This window comes from Pleurodeles waltl, chromosome 5 (assembly GCF_031143425.1).
Source record: "Pleurodeles waltl isolate 20211129_DDA chromosome 5, aPleWal1.hap1.20221129, whole genome shotgun sequence".
Classification (NCBI taxonomy): domain Eukaryota; kingdom Metazoa; phylum Chordata; class Amphibia; order Caudata; family Salamandridae; genus Pleurodeles; species Pleurodeles waltl.
Window position 1 is genome coordinate 579,193,628 of NC_090444.1, and position 22,708 is coordinate 579,216,335.

At 41.1% G+C, this 22,708-nt stretch overlaps 1 protein-coding gene across 1 annotated transcript in view; it reads left to right on the top strand.

Moving 5' to 3' along the window:
* Positions 1-22,708, top strand: part of RYR2 (ryanodine receptor 2) — a 2,714,825-nt gene that overhangs the window by 1,464,869 nt on the left and 1,227,248 nt on the right. The window contains exons 29-30 of the mRNA XM_069234403.1: positions 8,384-8,592; positions 18,527-18,879. Coding sequence (XP_069090504.1) covers positions 8,384-8,592; positions 18,527-18,879 — 562 coding nt within the window. The remainder of the gene's footprint in view (positions 1-8,383; positions 8,593-18,526; positions 18,880-22,708) is intronic.

Below are 22,708 nucleotides of genomic sequence, written 5' to 3' on the forward strand. Positions count from 1 at the left end.
CTGGGGCAAAAGTGTTGGTTGGGGGCTGTTGGTCTCGGTCAGGAGAGAGATATCAGCAACAGCTACTTTTTTATTATCCTCAAAAATATGCTAATTAAAACATTTTACGTGTCCATCGGTAATGAGTAATTGTGTAATGGAACCGCCAAGTCAACCATACTGGAGTTTCATACTGTCAACCGAGTATAACTTGGCTCCTGTGACACGGTGCACACAGACCCATGTCTGGGCATACCCGTCTCACTTAGAGCGACATACGAAAGCATACAAAAATTGAAGGATGGAATGTTTGCATTAATCTTAGCCACTTGTAATTACTTGGACAGTATTCCAGACCTTCGTTATTTTTCACACCATGCCACCTCAGTTTGGACCAAGTTATATGCAAATTGGTCTTGACCCTGCTCCAACAGGAAGAATCCATCCCAAACAGCCATGCCAGATCCTACCTCAACAGGAGCAACCCAGGACAGGTTTCACCTTTTTTATGGGCTCATCAGCTGCGTATAACTTTGTTCCCGTGACAGTGTGCACGGGACCTATTTCTATGCATACCCATCCCAGTTAAGGCGACATTCTAAAATATGCAAAAAGTGAAGGATGAAAAGCTTGAATTAACCTCAGCCACTGGTAATTACTCAGGGCTGCATCATAGTCCATCATTATTTTGCACACCATGCGACTCAGTTTGGACCCAGCTATATGAAAATCAGTCTTGAGCCTGCTCCAGTGGAAATAGCCTAGCCCGAACTCCCAAGCCAGGTCCTACCTGAACAGGAACTCAAGCAAACCAGGACTGCTTTCAGCTTTGTTATGGATTCATCAGCCTGGTATAGCTTGGTTCTAGTGAGACAGGGCCAGATGTACGAAACGTTTTGCATGGCGTAAACAGAGAAATTAGCTGTTTGCGCCATGCAAAACGTGCATCGCGATGCCCATTCCCATTTTGCGAGTCGGTAACTTGGTTACCGACTCGCAAAATGGGAATGCGACTCACAAATAGGAAGGGGTATTCCCCTTCCTATTTGCGATTCGCATCACGATGCAGAATTGCTCTGTGACCACGAACACGGTCGCAAAGTAATTTGCAGTTAGCACCCATGTGAAGTGGGTGCTAACCCATTCGCAAAAGGGAAGGGGTCCCCATGGGACCCCTTCCCTATTGTGAATGGCTCTGAAAATGAAAATGGTTTAATTTTCTCGTGTATTGCTACTCGTTTTCCTTTAAGGACAACAGGCTGCAATACAAAAAAACTGCTTTATTAAAAAAGCAGTCACAGACATGGTGGTCTGCTATCTCCAGCAGGCCACCATCCCTGTGAGTGCAGGGAATTGCAAGGGGGTTGCAAATTGCGACCCACCTCATTAATATTAATGATGTGGGTCTCTGCGACACCCTTGCGATTCGCTGATGGTGTCAGGGACACCATCCTGCATATGGGTTTGAGTCGCAAACCCATTCCTACCTACATCTGGCCCACAGCGTGCATGGGACCCAGGTCTGGGCATACCTGTTCCACTTAGGGGACATACCAAAGTATACAAAAGGAGTAGGCTCGGGCCGCATCCCAGACTATCATTATTTAGCACACCATGCCACCTCAGGTTGGACCCACCTGTATCCAATTCAGTCTCGACCCTGCCCCTGTGGGAATAGTCCAGTCCAAACTGCTAATCCAGGTCCTTCCTGAACCGGTACACAAGCATTCCAAGACAGGTTTTTCCCTTGTTATGGGCTCATCAGCCGGGTATAGTTTGATTCCAGTGACACAGTGTGCACAAGACCAACATCTGGGAATATCAGTCCTACTTAAGGTGACATACTAAAGTATACAGCAAGTGGAGGCTCGAGCTGCATCCCAGTCCATCGTTATTTTGCACACCATGCCACTTCAGGTTGGACCCACCTGTATCCAATTCAGTCTCGACCCTGCCCCTATGGGAATAGTCCAGTCCAAACTGCTAATCCAGGTCCTTCCTGAACCGGAACACAAGCAATCCAAGACCGTTTTTTCCCTTTTTATGGGCTAATCAGCCTGGTATAGCTTGGTTCATGTGACACAGTGTGCACGGGACCCATGTCTGGGAATACCCATTCCAATTAAGGTGACATACTAAAGTATACAAAAAGTGAAGGGTGGAATGCCTGAATTAATCTCAGCCACTGGTAGTTATTGGGGCCGCATCTCAGTCCATCGCTATTTTGCACGTCATGCCACCTCAGTTTGGACCCTGCTATGTGAAACTCAGTCTCAACTGTGTTCCAACGGGAACAATCCAGCCCGAACTGCCAACCCAGGCTTTCCCTGAACTGGAACACAAGCAGACCAGGACCGTTTTCTCCCTTGTTATGGGCTCAACAGCTGGGTGTAGCATGGTTCTAATGAGACAGTGTGCACCGGACCCAAGGCTTAACCAATCACTGCAAAACCTTGCATCATACGAGAATGTAGAAGGAAGAATAGGTCTGTGCAAAGTTATTAATCATATATATATAATATATATATATACTGGAAGATGCAGAATCACAAGAAAACAACAACAGCCAGCCAGGGCAAAAATCTGGATCCCAAAGGATACAATGAGTCACAAGACAATGTAATATTCAAGAAAGAAGTGACTATAAGAATAAGACTATGGAATAAGACAGCATCTTACATGTCGCTCAATATGCATTATTTATGTGATTCAGTGCCAACGTCAAAGCTGTAAAAAACAATATGTAGGTCAAACTGTGAATGACCTCCGTACACGATTCAGGAACCACAAATCAGCAATAATTAACAAGAAACTTGACCAGCCTGTAGCCAACCATTTTAACCTTGTGGACCATTTACTATCAGATTGGAAGATTTTCCCTGTGGAACATGTTTTAAAGGAAGAACTACTGGACATCAGAGAAAATTTCTGGATGTGCCGTTTAAAATCACTGTATCCAGATGGACTGAACATCACTGACAATACCACTTGATTTCTGCATATCTAAAGAGTTCTCAGGACTGCATTGATTCCACATTCTAATTGGAATCTTCACTCATGATGCTTTTTGAAAATCCACCAGTGTCAGCTGTGCAGCCACTGAGCAAACAATATATATATATGTAATTGTATCTTCCATAGACAACGCGTTTTTTGTTTTGCTAACAACTTTAGTGCTGTTTGACGAATCTTCACGTAATTTTCAAAAGTAGTACGCCAATCACTATAGCTCCTGTCTGAAAAGTTTCAGGGTGATCCATTAATTGGCGGCTGAGAAAAAGAGAATCCAAAATGTGATTTCCCTATGTAATTTCCCTTAAGGGTTTTAGACACGACTACAGCCCGAACCTCTGAATGGAATTATACCAAATTTGGCAGAAAGGTAGATCTTGGTCCCGAAAGAGCCCTTTTTGTAATTGTGGGTGAATCCATTCAGTAGTTTCTGAGTAATTCAAGAAAAAACTAAATTGTATATCTAGTGACGCAGATCCTCTGCAGATCTGACAGATCTCATGCTGAGATCTGATTGGCTGCCAACACTTCAACCATGAAGTTTTGGCAGCCATTTTGGGACTCAGACTCACTCAAGTCCCAAAATAAGTTAGAATAAATAGGAGGGGACATGGTAGGTATGCGGAGACTGGGTAGGTGCACCACACCGTTTCTTCAATGAAGAAACAGGATGGCCAATAATGACGGTTGTTTTTGGAGTCCTCCGACATCCCTATGGGGCCCATCCTTCATTGTGAGGAGGGTTCCTGTTAACATAATTAATCTATTCCATCAGAGGAGTGAGGATTAGGTAGGTGATTTGAGGTCCTGACGAATCACACTAGATCTTCTATGACTACTTGAGCGAGAAACATGTTGACCTATTTGAGGGCTGCATAGGGACTAACGATTCTGCCCCACCACATTCCCTGAAAACAGGGTTGTGTGGAGACTTGATATTACATATAATAGGGTAGGGCAGACATTATTCTGCTTTCCCTTGATTTATTGTTTTTCATTCATGACAGAGGGTTTTGTTTTTTGCTAATAAATTGTTTATTTAGATATTTCTCCCTCTAGTTATTTTTAACAGCTTTTCTCACCAATCCCCACATAATTGCGTTCACCCACTGGCAAAAATCTTTAACAAAAGATCTCCGGCAAAGAGTCCCCTCAAAGGGCCCATCAGGCATTGCAGCGCCGGCCCTACGAGGAGCAAAGCCCGATGATGAAGCATGTCACCAGTTGATGAGTGAGGGCTCTTGTTCCACAATATTGGATATTTTCAGGGTCTTTCTCTTTCCTTTTTGTTGTCCCCAAATTGGGTCAAGTGTATTGTAACTCTTTTTTGGAACTGTGCATCTTGATGTTTTGTGACATGGTAGGAATAACTTGACCCCGCCCTAGGCCTGGTGGTGGGGTCCCCAAGGGACCCTGCCAGGGCCAAAAATCACTTTTTAAAAACATTTTCTCATAGGAATCATGGAGGATCCGTGAATCTCATTAAAAAATGTTAAAACAACAGACATGGTCTTCTGCGATTGTTTATAATTGAGCCCCCCTCCCCTTGGCTGATATCAGCCCGGGGACCACCACCCCAAGGGCTAGGCTAAAGAAATATAGGTGGGGGATCATGCGGATCCCACTCCTTGGCCGATTACAGACCTCGGGACCACCAACTCCCCAGGGCCAGCCCAAATTAGAAAAAAGGGAAGGGGGCTGCGCGGTTCCCTTCCCAGGCCATTTTCAGCCCCGAGGACCACCACCTCCCCGGGCCATGGCCAAATTGTCAATTGGAAGGGGCCTATATGACCCCCTTCCCAGGCCACTTTGACTGCTCCCGTCAAGCAAGAGCAAACAGTAAGTGTGATCCCAGCACGCAGAAGCAGTACAACTGCTCCTGCTCACTTGGAGCAGACTAGTCATCTGTTTCTCTGCCCTCTGTCAAGGAAAACAGATGAAGAATTGCTCCTGCAGGAGAAATGTCGGCTTCCGTAGGAACCACCAGGGATTACGGGGATGCACAATGCGTGCCCTGGGGGGACAAGGCACCCAGGAATAAGTGGTTAGGCCCCAGGGGATGTGGTCTGCAGAGCCAAAATCAGCTTGGGAGGGGGCAGTGTGGCCCCCAACCCCCTTACCCTAATTGGCCGAGCCCAGTGGTGTGCGGTCCCCAGAGCCAAAATTGGTCCAGGGAGGGGGAGCCGTGTAGCTCCCTCTTCCTTTGAACTAATTGACCAGGCCCTGGGAGATGGGCTCCCGGGGCCAAAGTTGGAACAGGGAAGGTGGCCGTGTGCCCCCTCCCCCTTGAACTAATTGGCCAAGCCTAGAGGGATGGGGTCTCCAGAGCCAAAATCAGCCCGGGAAGGGTGGCCCACATGGCCCCCTCCCTTTTTAGTAATGGGTCGCACTTTCACCTTGCAGTAATACTTACCGCACCTATTACATCAGTAATGCTATCTTGTATGACATCATTCATAATATAACTGCAACATTTGGAATAAAATTAGTGATGTTAAAATTGTTTATGGCAGAGGCACGAGTTAGTTCCCTTAGGGCACTTGTTATAGTTTCTTGAGATACCTATAACTGTTGAATTTCTATGGTTTTGTGCGTGTAAAATCTGAACTTAACTATAACGTCACTCAAATCTTTGGTTTTGTAGTGAATATGTACATATATATATACATATAACTATTACTTGCACAACAGCTGTGCACTAATTCTCAGTGAGCAATCATAAGAGTACCAATAAAAGTTGTAATACTGTGCGGTAGACAATTATAAGGTGTGGATGCTTCTTTCCAGAACTTCCATGAAGATTTTGAGGCATTGCAGATTGTTGAATGAAGTAGAATATAGGGGTGTCCTGCTTAGAGGTGACTTATCTCACACTGGAGCGTGGTTCTAAGATTGTAGATCATTGTGCCCATCTCAAGAGTGTATGTATTGTATTTTACCAAACTGCAGAGGGTGGTCCAATGGGTCTGGCAGAAGGTGCCTTTTCAGTGGCAAATGCATACCTATCAATCTCTTGAGGTATAATTATGGGCTATGTGAAGTTTTGAAAGGAAAGGATAACCCTGTTACCATGACTACAATACAGACTCTCTTTGGAGGTTGTTCAAGGTCGAAAAGGGGGGGGGGGGGGCTGACCTCATTAAAGCCTGTGGAAGCATTTTGTTTGTCAGGTGAGTGAATAGAGTAAGCTGAATTACTTCAAGCCACAAACCCTACAGAGTGCTGTCACAATGATGCCATCAGTAATGTCATGAATTATGTCATTTGACAGATCAACAGTGATGTCATCAATTATGTAATTTAGCAGGTCACGAGTGATGTATCTGAAGTCACATATGTAGTATGTGAGGTCATAAGAAGTCTAATAAGAAAATCTGGGAAAAAATGGTGCCTTCAGCAACATATTTTTCATTATATGTTCAATTGTATTTGTTTTTAAAGCATAGAAAATGATAACCTCACAATGCACTAGGGGCAATCTTTATTGGGGCTCTTCAATGAGTCCCTCATCATCACCCTATAACGGTGCCTGTAATCTCTCCATAGTCCCTCTCACACATGTATTTCGTTTGTTTTATAGCCCCTCTCTTACCAGAGTAGGGTGTTGGAACACTTTACATCACACACACATACAGAGACAATGTATCATACATGTGTAAATCAGTGTATAGAAAATGTGACATAAGACAAAAGGAATGACAAGGTGTAGGATACACATCGTGTAAACTGGTAGGCATTTTATAAGAGTGCTTGGTCTGGGGAAGCATAATCTCCGGATTCAGAACGTAACACAGTGGTTAGGGTTGACTTTTCTAATAACAATTTATTTTTACCCAAACATACTCTTTTTAGGAAAATTAGGATGATTAAGAATCGGGGAAAACATAACTTTCTAACCTGTATCATGCAATTTGATAGCAGTTCATAGCTCACTTTGCTGAACGCACATAAAATACTGTTCTGTAACCTGCATAGTACACATTCTTTGTGGGAAAAATATAAACCTGCAGCACTACCTTAGATAAGTCAAAACTGCCACTTGACAAAACTCTGATATCCCACCAGCGGGTACATTAATCACCCGCATGATCTTGGCACTTTTATTGTTGCCTACAAACTGTTACATATACAAGGAACTCTCCAGTGCTTTTTATAACTGTTGCACTGCTACAAAACCAACCCCCTTCTAGTAACAAAAGCGGCCACACCCTTCCAGCCTCTCGGGGAAACGCCTGATGCCCAGTAAGGCCAGTCCAGCCCTGTACACCTTTTTTTTTAACCCCTCCAAGCCCAATATGAGCAAGTATCCAAATCTAATTTCTCAAAAATGGCTGTACAGATTTACAGCAAATTACAAATTGCACACTTTTTAAGTGAAATTCGTACTTTTTTCCCCATTAGCTGTATTTCCATTCAGCCATTTTTGTGCTTTACAGAGCGGAAATTCCTCTGGGATTTAAAATGTGAAATCACCCCCAACCGCGACCTTCTGTTTCTTGGCCCCTCACAAACTTTCCATTAACTTTTTTTGGAATGTTTAGTTAAGATTCATCAAAAGACTGTGTTTAAGCTTTTAGGAGTTCATAAGTGTATGTGTATGTATACATTTATATGATCTTAATTTGACGCGACTTATCACCTCAGCACCGCTGTAATAAGATTTGTTCTATTTCATCAGCGAGCTTCGGAGTGCTGTGCCCTTACAATGAAACGAGTGACAGGAATTAGAGGATTTTTGTTTTTAGGGGGTTAGAGCATTAGGAGTTCAGAAACATGGGGGTCGCAAATACAATCCCTGGCCTGGCCACAGAGGTTGTAAAGGTTGTAAGTGTCACAGGGGAGTTAGGACATTTTTGTAGTAGAAAAACAGAAGAACCTTGGGATGACTCCTATCTATTTTCTGTAAAAACGGGTGCTTCGCGCTATTGCTGACTGTGCTCGTGGCGCAGTTGAAACTTGCTTTTGTTTCAGCTAATGGATCAGCAACTTGTCACCCAGTAACGCGTTCTTCATGGCCTTGCAGACCAGAGTCTCCTATGAACCCCCTTTGTCCTGCAAGCTAGGGATGTTGATATTTTTCGCGACTGGTCTCTAGTGGAAAAGGAATTAGAAGGGTGTGTATGTACAGATACATTCCCTGGATCTTCCAGTTCCTCTGGACACTACTTGTCACTAAGTGCCCGTGACCTGTGGTGCCAAAGTTCAAGTAGGCAACCTTACTGCAGCATGCAAACTCGCAGCCTTGAAGACCGTGTGTGCTTTCATATTAGTATGTGTCATTTCCAAAATGAGGTAGTCTGACTGCGCATTTGACCACAGATTGACCGATTCTGTCTGTTCTGACTCCTTCCTAGTCATACTGCTAGCACCGATGTTTTGTTTTCTTCCATAGGATTTATACCAGTGTGCAGCCTCGGTTTGTCTCAGATGGGGCGCATGAACTATGGCAAAGACGTCAGCACCCTTAAGTATTTCACAATCTGTGGGCTTCAAGAAGGGTATGAACCATTTGCTGTCAATACAAACAGGGATATCACCATGTGGCTAAGCAAGAGGCTCCCTCAGTTCACACCAGTACCAACAAACCATGAGCACATTGAGGTGAGTGAGCTTGTAGCATGTTTTACCAATCACTGTTCATATTCTGTTCTGCTGAAAAGGGAAATTCAATAGCCTGCAAGGTCTCTCGTTCTGACTTTTTAGTAATCCTAGTCGTACATTCACCCAGCATTTACTGACACCACTAGGTATGCTAGCATGTAGTATGTAATTTGTATACCATTTCAAGTTTAACACTTTCAGAGCCGCATAACGCCCGAACTGCATGTGTTTTCATCTGTCCCATGGTGCACAAATCCAAAACATGAGCTATATGCCTACGCGAAACATGCCAGGTTTTATCAGGAGAAAAGGGTGGTGAAATTGCTTGGAGAGAAATGTGCATCAGGGCTGTAATCCTGATTCGGGCTCAAATGGGAGTTTGCATCCTAATCAGGAATTGCCTGGGGGTAGCAACGAGGCACAACGCGGTTTACCTTCAAGAGTTGCACACCTAGGCATGTTGTTTTTAAAAATACATCTTTCTGCAAGATGTTCTTGTCAGCATTGGGTCCTTTTTCGCATTAAAGCATTGAACTCACTTGTTTTCCCTTAATTTATTTTATCTCTCATACTCACTTTGATCTTAGACACTTCAGGCAATAGAACCTAAGGAGTGGACTAATGACTCAAACCTTCTCTTCAATTAAGCTACAATGTCAGTCTCAAAGTCTTATAGAATATCGTGGAACTTATCTGGCCTCACCTACAAATGATCAGCAAGGGTGTTTGCAGAATAGAATAATCCATGCCCAAATCAGATGTTAACAGAAATCATGAAAATTGTGCAAATCTGCACATAATGTATAAATCCTCAAACCTGCATTTAACAGCATAGACACTAGGGGAAGGGGCGCTGGGGGTGCTACATCACACCCCCAAATAACCATGCTGGAGCTCAGAATCTGATTGAGCAATAATGGTGCATTTAAATATTGTTTTATTTTGACACATTTGCTCTGCTTCAAAGACAGGGCAAATGTCAAGCTGTACCTTCTGACACATAGCTGTTTATTCTTTAAACATGGAGACTAATGCTTATATTTCTTTCTCTGACTGCAAAGTGAGAAGACTTTGTATAGTGAACTATGTGGCACAATTATTGGCTTATGGACAGTCTGAGAAGAAAGGCTGAGTGAGGTGCAGGCAGTCTGACAAGAAAGGCCGTAGGATTCATTTTCTTTCTAATACACAACATTTAAATGCCTGTAAAAGAAAAGTAAACATATTTTAGCGTATAAAAACTGTAAAAAAACACAAATGACACGCATTTTTTGTAATTCTGAAGTGTGATGGAAACCGTACTTCTAAATGTACTACCTGCTACATATTACCCTCTTGCCACGTTCCTGCTGAACACGTTTGCTATACTCGTTCTTTAGGGGTTGCTTGAATTTTTCACATCTACTGAATCTTCGGTGATGTAACATAGATGACAGACAACCAGAACATGCAGTACATACCTACAATTGCCATGATGTCCAGTTTGATCATTTTCTTATATGTGATCCATAGTATTACAGTAACTAAATACAATGATAGACCAACATTGTTTACCAACGCCTATCTTCAGTATCACAATAAGAGCACGTTTTTCATATTTGTGTGTTTTTATCATTCACATGAAAGACAATAGATCTCAGTCTCCAATTGAAGTGAGATTAGGCTTGGAACACCCTTAGTATAAATTCAGAGTAAGAGTATCAAACTAGCTATGCCCTATTTACCAGTTATTCAGACAGACAGATTTATGTTGTTCTTAGCTTACTGCCAGCTCTGTGAAAAGACTGTGACTGTGACTGTGGTCTGTGGTGAGTTGATCTGGTTGAATGGTCAGTCAGCCTACATTGATGGTCACGACTTTTGGTCACTCACTGTTCATTCTTCTGCTGAGCAGGGTCTGGTCTTAGGACAGCTGCGTGGTCTTTACTCAGTAAAGCATGAGAAACGAGATATCAGTGAAACATGAGAAGTGAGGTATCCATAGATACTGTGACATATTCTGGATTTTCAAGGGCTTGCAATGTGCCCCTCATGGGGTCGGGAGTGAACATTAGCCAGGACTGAACCGTCACCTGGGCTCTTCAGAGGGGGAAGAGAAGCTTGCAGACATATTATTATATATTATTATATATATAGATAGATATTCCCAACACACCAAGTGGTCCACACAAGTATGAAAACATCCTGGATTGCTGAATACACAAAGAATAATGGCTAAGCATAGGAATACAGAGGAGCTCTGCTGCATAGTAACCACCTAGCTCAGGAAAGTCCCAATCACAGCATAGATGAAAGTAAGTTGAATATTTAAATGTAGAGATCTATATATGGATATCCCACCAAGATCTCTAGAGGGATCTGCTTGTAAGATAAAAACAACCTTGATATAATACACCACTTCATGCCAGACGCAATTCCACCTGTAAACTGCCAAAGTCCAAACATTGACTGTAATTATAAGCTCAGAGGAAGGTGGAGAGCATGACTGCTATACATCATTCTAATAGTTATAACACTTCATTTTCACTCAATTCCCAGTATTAAGGAAATGGGATGTCTGACCCTGTCAGACCCTGATACAGTGAGCTGTTTACATGAGTTTCAAAGACTGTTCATAAATATGTATAAGTCCATTGTGTGCTTGAGGGGAAACATTGATGAACTGTGATATGGCCCAAGTAATTACCAGTGGCTGAGATTAATTCAAGCATTTCACCCATCACTTTTTGGTTTACCTCAATTTGATCCTAGTCTAGGCAGATTCATGGAGATCTATTTTTACCTGTAATAAATCAGGTGGAATTCCCATGGCAACATTTTTCTCCATAATACATTTAGGTGAATAGGGTGGAATGCTGTGGAGAGGTTAATTTATGCAACATAAAGTGGGTGCTTGCAACTATTCATATTTTTCATATCATAATTTAAGCATTAGCAGCTCTTAATGATAGAGTCCTTTCTAACACCAGTTTTCAATTTAGATATTATTGGAACACTATATATCCAATCTTCAGGATGTATTAGGACATGTCTTGCATAGATTTTTCCCTGAATGTGCTTTAGAGCTATCATATGGTAACTTTCTGGACACATTGTATCTCCTTATTTAACCCCTTCCCCGCCAGGCCTTTTCCCCCTCAGGTACCAGGCCTTTTTTGGGCTGTTTGGGGCAGTTCACGTTTAGGCCGTCATAACTTTTTGTCCATATAAGCTACCCATGTCGAATTTACATCCTTTATTTCCCAACATCCTAGGGATTCTAGAGGTACCCAGAGTTTGTGGGTTCCCCTGGAGGAGACCAGGAAATTAGCCAAAATACAGCATAAATGTAGTTCTTTTTAAAAAAAATGGGAAATAGGGCTGCAGAAGAAGGCTTGTGTGCTAAAATCACCATCTTCCCAGCTTTCATGAACAGGCAGACTTGGATCAGAAAACCACATTTTACTACACAATTTTGGCATTTCACTGGGAATACCCCATTTTTACTATTTTTTGTGCTTTCAGCCTCCTTCCAGTTAGTGAAAGAAAATGTGTGTGAAAGCAGTGCTGATTCCTGGACAGCTAACCATTTCTGAAACGTAGACAACATTCTGAATTTAGCAAGGGGTCATTTGTGTAGATCCTACAAGGTTTTCCTCCAGTAAATAACAGCTGAAATAAAAAGAATATTGAAATTGAGGTGAAAAAAACAGTAATTTTTCTCCACATTTTACTTTGTAACTTTTTCCTGCGATGTCAGATTTTCAAAAGCAATATACTGTTACGTCTGCTGGACTCTTCTGGTTGCGGGGACATATAGGGCTTGTAGGTTCATCAGGAACTCCAGAGCCAGTAAATGAGCTGCACCTTGCAATGGGTTTTCATTGTATACCGGGTATACAGCAATTCATTTGGTGAAATATAGAGTGAAAAATAGGTATCAAGGAAACCTTTGTATTTCCAAAATGGGCACAAGATACGGTGTTGAGAAGCAGTGCACATCTCTGAATTCCGGGGTCCCCATACTATCATGTGAATTACAGGGCATTTCTCAAATAGACGTCTTTTTTACACACTGTCTTACATTTGGAAGGAAAAAATGTAGCGAAAGACAAGGGACAATAACACTTGTTCTTCTATCCTGTGTTCCCCAATGGTACCTCACTTGCGTGTGTAGGCCTAATGCCCACAACAGGAAATGCAACATGGACACATCACATTTGTACATTGAAATCAGACATGTTTTTTAGAAAGTGCCTAGCTGTGGATTTTGGCCTTTAGCTCAGCCGGCACATAGGGAAACCTAACAAACCTATACATTTTTAAAAACTAGACACCTAGGGGAATTCAGATTGGGGTGACCTGTGGAGCTCTCACCAGGTTCTTTACATTTCGGTGATAGAAAGTTCTGGAATCTGTAAGGAGCCACACATTTCCTTCCACCCAGCATTCCCCTGGTGTCCCGATAAAAATGGTACCTCACTTGTGTGGGTAGGCCCAGTGCCTGCGACGGGAAATGCCCCAAAACACTATGTGAACACATCTAAATTATCAAATACAAAACTACCTGTTTCTGCGGGGGGACCTGCACTTTTTGGTCCTGGGCTCAGCAGCCATCTAGGGAAACCTACCAAACCCAGACATTTCTGAAAACTAGACACCCAAGGGAGCCCACTGAGGTGTGATTTTCTTGGATCCTCCATTGTTTTCTTACCCAGAATCTTCAGCAAACCTCAAATTTAACTAAAAAATCTAATTTTTCCCACATTTCTGTGTTGACATCACTGCACCGGCACAAATTTCCTATCACCCAACATTCCCTTCAGCCTTCCGATGAAAATGATACCTCACTAGTGTAGGTGAGCCAATTGCCTGTGACAGGGAAGAGCCAAAAACAGGTCGAAAATGAGGGGCCCAAAAGGGCAGTTTGAAAAAAAACGTTTTTAGGCAGACAAGTGGGGCATAATTTTTATCGGTATAGATGTGACAATGCTGGGTGGCAAGAATTTTGTGGATTCCTGCAGATTCTGGAAGGTTCATCACATAAATGTTGGAAAAATGTGTGATTTCAAGCAAAGCTGGAGGTTTGCAGGGCATTGTGGGCAGGAAAATGGTGTGTGGTGCATGTGAAGCACACCACCCTGGACTCACCCAGATATTTAATTTTCAGATGTGTCTAGATCTTGTAGATTTTTCTAGATTGCAGCGTCCCAGAGTCCAAAAAGTGCAGCCTTCACCATTCCAAGTGGGACGCTTTTGAGAGGTAGACAAGCTCTCCTGGCCCAAATGTAAAACCAAATCCCAAAATAATCAAATGTCCTCTTGCTTGACATGGAATTTTTAGAGTGCGAGGGGAGAGCTGAAAGACTGTTACCCCCTTCAGTTTGATAGGGGGCATAACTGTGAAATGTGCCCATACCGGTTGGTAGCCACCGCCCCACTATTTTTTTTTTAATTCCCTGGCATCTAGTAGGCTTTCTGCTCCCCACCCTGGGGAGTGGATTGGGGGTAATTGCCCCACGTACATAAGGTAGGGAGAACAACTTTGTCCCCATTTATATGGCCATAACCCCACCCTCTTTTAAAAAAAAAAAATCTTCCCTCGTCTCTGGTGGCTTTCTGCCCCCGTTGGGGTCTGATGGGCCTTACAAAAATAGGCTGGAGCAGAAATGGCCTAAAATAAATTTGCCCCCAGGGGAGTGATCCTTGCCTAAGGGGTCGCTCTCCTTGTGTGAAATTGGCACAACCCTGGTGTCTAGTAGTTTCTGTCCCCTTTGTGGGGCAGATTGGCCTAAGAAAAATAGACCGATCTGCCCCAAGGTGTACAGAAATGGCCTTAAAATAAAAGTGCTCCCCCCCAGGGCAGCGACCCTTGCCTAAGGGGTTGCTCCCCATCTGTAAAAAACAAAAAATAAATCCCTGGTGCCTGGTGGTTTCTGCCCTCTGGGGGAGCAGAAAAGGCCTAATAAACAAATTGCCCCCCTTATCAATATATACACACAAAAAAAAACTCTTGTGTCTACTGGCTTCTGCCCCCGGGGGCAGATCGAGCTAATTAATATAGGCCAATTTGCTCCCGGGGGAGCAGAAATGGCCTTAGAAAAATGTTTCCTCTTGGGGAGCAACCCTTGCCTAAGGGGTCGCTCCCCTTATGCCAATTAAAAAAAATATATTTAATCCCTGGTGTCTAGTGGCTTATGCCCCCCTGGGGAACGGCCCTTGCCTAAGGGGTTGCTCCCCTGATAACTGTAAACAAAAAAAAAAAACTCCCTGGTGTCTAGTGGGCATTTCTGCAGCATGATCGCTATGTGGTCATGCTGCAGGAATGCACAGAGACACATGAAAAGGAAAGGAAAAGCCTTTCCTTTTCATGCCTCTCTGCCTCCCCTGCCCCTGTACTGAGGAGAAACTAATCTGTTTCTCCTCGGATCGTGCTGGAAGCATGCTTCCAGTGCAATGGGAGGCAACCTCTGATGAGGTCAGCGCGCGAATGTGCGCTGACATCATCAGAGGGTTTAGAGGGGTGGGTGTGGAAGGGGAATCGATTCCCCTCCCAGCCCTGCCCCCTGGCCCACCGGTCCCAGGATGTAATGGTTACATCCGTGGCACCTCAGTGCCCCGCCACCGGATGTAACCATTACGTCTTTGGCGACCAAGGGATTAAAGATTGTGCTTATCGCCAATAATCAGGAATTGTTTTGCTAACCGTTACTGCTTTTATGAATGAAAATATTAATGAAGTCCATGTACTGTGGTGTAAATTGGCTAATATCAGGTCTGAGCCTTGAGCACTAGATGGTTTTATCACTCTAATGCAACCCTCCAGTTCACATGAAATCTGGACCTCCTAGTTCACTGTCCATAATTCCTTTGCTTACCTTCTAATTATCCCACCTTACTGGATCCATTTTATATTGGTGATTCATCTTTAGCTTTGTAGCTTTTAAACTGTACATTTTTAGTATGTGAGCAACGAATTCTGCTTCTTAAGTGAGGTTATCCATTATTCCTTTTCTGTTTCCCATCACATTTTCTGTAAGTTCCCAGAGGAGCTTTGTTTTTTCCTTCTAGTGCTGATTTTACACTTCTCCACATGTTTTCTTTGTACCCATGTTTGATTTTATGCAATGTTCTTCTGTATTGTTTGCTGTAAACCTTTAATAGGTTATTACTTAAGTGTTTCTGATACTTAAATTAATTGTTTATTCATTTGTTTCCTAGATGTTGTAATTAATAAAGACTCAATCTTGAGGTTCTTCTTTTGTTTATTTGTACAATTTGTTTTCCTTGTTGAGGCATCTGTCATTTTCTTTATGATGAAGTTATACTTTTCTGCTACCTCTCTAGAGGAGATGTAAATTAGCTCTTCGTTTAGGATCCTGAGTTCTTCAAAGCACTTGTTTTTACAGCAGTTGACCAGACTATCCTCTTGTTTTTAATTTTCCAGTTTTGCCCACTTTGCCCTGAATTTTCCCATGTATAGTTGTCTCTGGTTACGCCCATCAAAATAACCTACTTCCATATCCGCAGTACGTTGAAATACTCTGATGAAATTCTTGCATTCTCAACAGGAGAACATTATTTACCATTACAAATATGCATATTATGCTACTGATTGCTGAAAAAATGGTTAATGTTAATGCCACCATTTTATTTCTTTAACACCTTGACTAAATACAAACTCTAGCATTTCTGGTTGACACCACAGCCAGCCTGCAAGCAGTCTTCTCACTTAGTAGAATTCCATTATTCAGCCAGAGTTTTCAATAATTTTCTCTCCCTGAGTCCCAATAACACCAATCTAGTAGGAATAAATGTTCTCCCAAAGCACAACATCTGATTGGTTAAAGCTTTATACCCACTTTCTTTGATGTGGTGCTGGAGTTGTTATGATTTCTCTTCTCTTCCTTCAACCTCAAATCTATAAGTTCAAATATATTACTTAGTTCCCCCTTTCACTTGTTTCCTTAACATTTGCAGTTAAGTAAAAAGTCAAAGGGTGCTATTTTGCTCCATCGCCTGCCAAATGTTGCCATTTTCAATTGATGTTTTATCTATGAGTAGGGACAGTGCAAAGGAAACAAAACCTGTCCACAGGCAAAACCTAAGCAGCTGCTTCTGGGCTTTATCTCGTTTCACACTGCAATATTCATACTCAGTTCACTGATGCCAAAACATGCCATGAAACACAAAGGGAACAATAAAAGGCAATTTGAAAGGGTTAGTTATAAATGTACAGCACTACCTCCGTTTGTCTTGAAAATACAATAGAAGGTTTTAATTGCCTATTATTTTTTTGTGACTTCTTACTATCAGTAAGACTATGTTGAAGATTATTTATTGAAAAACAACCTCATGACAAAGTTAGGCGAAATTCATAAATGCTATAATTTGACTACATTGTCACATATACTATAATGAAAAATATTTAATCAAACATATTTTTGTTCCCAGAAAAGAAATAAAATAATGTGGAACATTTATTTTTCTCTCAATTAATTTCTTTTGATTGCCTCTTGTCTTTCATTTGTACTTTTGTTTCTAGTGATATGTATTTTTGATTTCAGTGTCTTTTTTTCTATTGTTTTCATCAATACTGTTGGTACTTTTTACTAATAAATTTAAAGGAGCGATTCACAGGATCATGGCTGTGTGAGTCTCAGGGCCCTTCTACAAATAAACAAAACCATCGCAGGACAATATTCAAATTTATAACATAATGTTTTATTCAAAATTAATAATCCTTACAGAATACAACAAGTAGTTAGTCAGGTTCAAATCAGCATCAGTAATAAAGCCGATTGTGGAAGGTCATAGCATAAGGGAATAAGTCAGAACCATCATATAGCTGAGCAAAATTCACTTCATAAGACATAATAAGAAGGAAATAATTTTGCAACACCTAAAAGTAATAGTGAATTTACAACATTGAACAGGCCTAGACAAAATACTTTAAATATTGCACCATACAAGAACATCCTGACATGGCCTTCTCCTAAGGCACACAAGTAAATACATTTTATTTACGACAAAAGCAACACTGCAAAATGAGCCTGATTTTGTCTATTTTGTGAAAAGGGAAAAAAAGCATGCATATAGGAAACTTGCTAGTGCCATTTTAAAAGATACGTTTTGTTCCGCAACTTTAAAATGGATATTGGTTACAGGAAGCTGAGGCCTTGTAATTTCAATTTGAGGCCTAGTTATGCTAACTTAAACACACATAATAAACATCATTTTCTAATAAAACACTTTGACAATGCTATAGAAGAAGATGTTTTTATGTGGTATGTTTCTTTTTTCTCTTAAGTATTTTCATCCGGTTATTTGTGATTTTGCGTACTGCAATATAGAATTCAGGAGTGATGCAAATATACAAATATCAGGTATGCAATGATGGCTATTTTACTACACCTGGACGTTATATATAATGACACTTAACAGACCCACATTAGATTAATGCAGATGTGTCTAACCACTAGACAAAACTGAAGATCAGTTCTTCCTCTCAGTGCTACTCTTCCACTATGGGAATGAGATTTACAGAATATCCATTTACCTCCACGTTTCACCTTTCAAACAAGAGAAATAATCAACAATCTGAAAGCGCTGTGGTTAAAATGATCACATGTTCCTGTTCATTAAACAAAGCTTCTCCTTTAGAGGGAACTTTCACTAGAAATATTTCTAAAGAGTGAATAATTATCAATACCAATTCCCAGTTTGGCATTGGGGTATTAGCAAATGCAAAGGGGTGATGAAGAGCAGCAACTAACATGATCATCAGTAACACACCTGGAAAGTGTTGCTCATTTGGATGATGCATGTCATGATTGGCACATTTTCTTATTATTGTCCATAGGTTATACTGAACTGCAAAATCCTGAAATCACAGGTTTTTATTAAAAAAAGGTATCCAACTTCATGCCTGCTTCATTTTTCTCACAATTTTCAGGTCACAAGGATCGATGGCACCATTGACAGCTCTCCATGTTTGAAGGTCACACAAAAGTCGTTTGGTGCACAGAACAGCAACGTTGACATAATGTTTTATCGTCTGAGCATGCCTATTGAATGTGCAGAGGTGTACTCGAAAATGAATGCAGCAGGCCTGCCAGCCAGTTCTCTTTACCTTCCAAAGAATGAGCTAGATGACTTTGATGTTGAATCGGATTTCGAGGTTCTGATGAAGACAGCTCATGGTCATCTGGTGCCCGAAAGAGCAGAGAAAGAAAAAGAAACATCAAAACCTGAACTTAATAATCACAAGGATTACACTCAGGAGAAGCCTTCCCGCTTGAAACAAAGGTAAGCTATGAGATTTTAGTGCTAATATTGTGAAGTGTCAATAGATAGGGCTAGATTTACAAGGTTTCCGCTAAATATATACAGTTTGCTTTTTGTGCATCACAGAAGGGATACAGTTGCATGAAAACAGGCAGGTTCTTTGTTCACAAATGGTTAGTAGGGCGAGGAATTACACATAAATCCTTAGGATCTTGTCCCACTATGTGTAAGAACATATTAGATATAAACTTAACGCTTTCAAGATCATTGGCTTCCAAGAAACGTGTGAGTGAGGAGCATAGATTAGGAAGACCACAGGCCTCCCCAAATGTAGAGAAGGCACTGAACTTCTCTGGTGATGTCTAAAAGGGTGAGCTATCTCTGGACATTGAAGGGCCCATAGAAAACATAGAATTATCCGGTCATTTAATATTTTCTGTAACTTTTTCTAGCTTTACAACCCTGGCTCTTCTCTGACACATGTTAAAGGAAAGGAAGAAAAATATTATCTAGCTACTTCATGTGCGGACACTTATCAAAACCCAAACACATAAAGTTACAGAATACAAATAAACACTGTGAACAGTATGCTAATAAATGAAGGACTGGAGTTCTCCCCACATGATTTGTTTTTTTTGTAACAGAGTCGCTAAGCTTTAGGAACTAGTGGAATTTCCTGCAATCGACTAATCCTGTGATGGATGAAATGCAACCAGTTGATGATCCTCTGATTTTTAGCAAGTCCTCCAGAAATAACAGAATTTTCCATTACACAGCCTTTCTCAAGCGCAGAGTGGGCCAGGACAAAAATGAGCAGGAAACAGGCCTTTAAATTGATTTATGTTTTTGACTTTGTTGTGAATTCAAAGACAGAGGCCAAATGCCAATCAATACATTCTGGAAATTGCTGCTTATTCTTTTAATTAATATGGAGATTGTTTGCTTTTACTAACTGTAAGTTGAGGAACATTTTGTAATATGAGCCAAACGACAATCTTGCTGGGTATACTGAGTGTGTGAAAGCCTGAAAGGAAAGGCTGTAGGATATAAAAGTTTTTCAGCACAAAATAGAGAATTTAAATAGCTGTAAATTAAATATATACATATTAAAAAAACAAGACACCTTACTTGCTATGTTCCATTTAGGGTGTGCAGGCGTGTGCACCATGCTTCCTCGAAGCGCCTAGAGGCTTTTTTGGAGCACCTCATGCCGATCGAAAAACAATTAAAGAACATTTTGTTGTAGATGCACGTCTTTAAATTGGCGCGCATTTGAATGGCATCAAGTCACTTGTTGGGCTGCACTCCGAGGAAGATAAAGGAACCCAGCTGGTAAAGGGGGCAGAAATGTCATGCCCTGTGATGGGATGCCCTGTGATGGGAGCAAGCTGTTCGATAAGCCTGGAGGTTAGGATCTTAAGGGTGAGGGGGGTAGGGTTGGGGGGATGTTTCTGAGAGAAACGAAAGGCGGCTCTCGCTGCCATCTGATGCACAATTAAAAGTGCACGAACCAGTAAATTAAGAAAAGCAAAGCCGAATTAATGGTCTCACTTCGCTCTAAGACCCTGTGCACGTCAGAACTTGAAAATGTCAGATGTATATGTAGGTCATGCAACAAACATTACATAGAAATATGATAAAGACTTTTCAGATTTGTTGAAAAAAGTGCATTTCTTTCAAGTTTCACCTTTCACTGAACTAAGAGACATTTAATAAAAGTGATAATTTCTTTAAATGAACTTAAACACATTCAGGACTCGCTTTCAAAACGACTCAAGAGGCAACTTCTAGTCCATAAGTTGCAAGCCTTCTAGTACAGCACACTGATCTGTTTCTGGGCATCAGGGAGATGCATGCAAACTGTAAGTCATGGGTTTATATCCTTATTGTTTGTTTCTCAATCTGATGCTATTCTTGGTTGCAAAGAAGTGTTCCTTTAGGAAGTAATACATTCGTGTTAGCACTGACAACCACAATCACTATGTTACGTTCTAAATCCTGACTTTCTGTTTTTTCGAGACCATTCACTCTTTACATATAAGGTCTACCTGTATGGATGATATGTGATTCCTACACCTTATAACCCTCATTGTCTTGTGTAACATTTCCTGTACATTGTTTACACACTTGTATGATGTATTGTGCCTCTGTTTATGATGTAAAGCGCTGTGACACCCTTAACGGGAATGAGTAGCGCTATAAAAGAATGCAATAAAACAAAATAGTAAGTCCCATTTATATCAATATCTGTGTAATTACTCATACAGACAGATACATTTTGCATTCTTATAGTGCAAACATATCTCTTACATTGGGAGCTGACAAAGTCAAAACACTGCCTCCAATAGTTTCTCTTAAGTACTTGTGAAGTAGTAACATGTTATGTGCATTTGTCTTCTTTCATTAAATTGACGTCTCGGTGTCAGGCTCCTGATGGTTCCCAGCCAGGATGATATACGTGAAGAAAAGAAGGGCTGGTGGCCCTTTAAATCAGACCATTGTTTTGGGCCCAGCTGAAATCTAAAATAAGAAAGCCCACTAGGTGCCTTGACAATGTCCAAGAGCTGCTGAATGTGTCAAGGTATTGGAAAGAGACACCAGGACAGATTCAGCATGTTTCTCTTTGTCGGCCACATCTCAAATCTATCGCAGAAATTGCTGCAGTAACTGGGATCAGGCACCATCAACCTACTTTCCAGTACCGATAAAATCACATTGAAACAGGGAAGCTATGGATCCATTGTGCAATTCAGCCATAAGATGGGTATCTCCTTCTCTCTGGTGCACAGAGATCATTAATTGCTGAACACAGAGGAACAAAATTAGAGGGAACATTGCTTACTTGTATAATGCACAAATGATAAGTATGTACTGAAATCTGATGTCAACTTGTTATTGTTTATGCACCATATATGCAAATCAGTTAAACTGCTTGCCTAATACAAATTTAGTTGCAATTTCAATGGAAAATTTACTCTTTGTAAATTATAGTACCTTACTGCACCATGTGTTACACATATATTCAGGACATCGTACTCAAAACTGCCCCACAGGATACATATTACACACCTGCTACTACCCTGCTGAATGGGCATGGCTCATTTGCTACGCTTGTTCTTTGTGTATTCATTGGATATTTCGCTCTCCAAATGACTTCAGTGATGTGAAATTGGTGGCACCCTCCTCCACTCTAAAAATTGTCTCAGCACCTTTGGCTGTAACTACACAATTTAACTTTATGAATTTGGCCTTTCCATTTGTTGGTTCAGCACCAAGAGACTACTTTTGTGTTAAGTGCTGAACTAATAATAATTATAATAATAATAACTATATGTTGGTAATTAACCATAATTTAAACTTTGTTAAATTTAAAATTTAAACAAAATTAATTGGGCTATAAAGATGTAGTAAATCTTCATTAGGAACTAATGAATAGCCAAATGTAGAAAATATACTAAGAAGTTTAGGAGTAAATTTACAAGTGTAGATTTACTCGTGTTAATTTTTCCTTGTGAATAGGCCCCTCTGAGTTTTTCAAAGATATGGTGAAAATTATTTTATCTCTTGAGGATTTGCTCAGAAAACAAGCCAGTGACTAAAAAGGAAAGCTCATGCAATGATAGTCTTTAATTTTTTGTAGTTCACTTTTGAAAATGAATAGGTGAATAAGCCCAAAAAAGGTGTCTCAGCACTTTACATGAGAACAATTACATAAGCGTTCCCACAGCTTACAAGAAAACAGTTTGATATGTTCCACTATATAGATTGAGGAAATATTGTTACATCTGGAAAACATATGTCTTGTGCATGAACATATTTCCACTGAATGATATAATCTGTGTCCTATCTA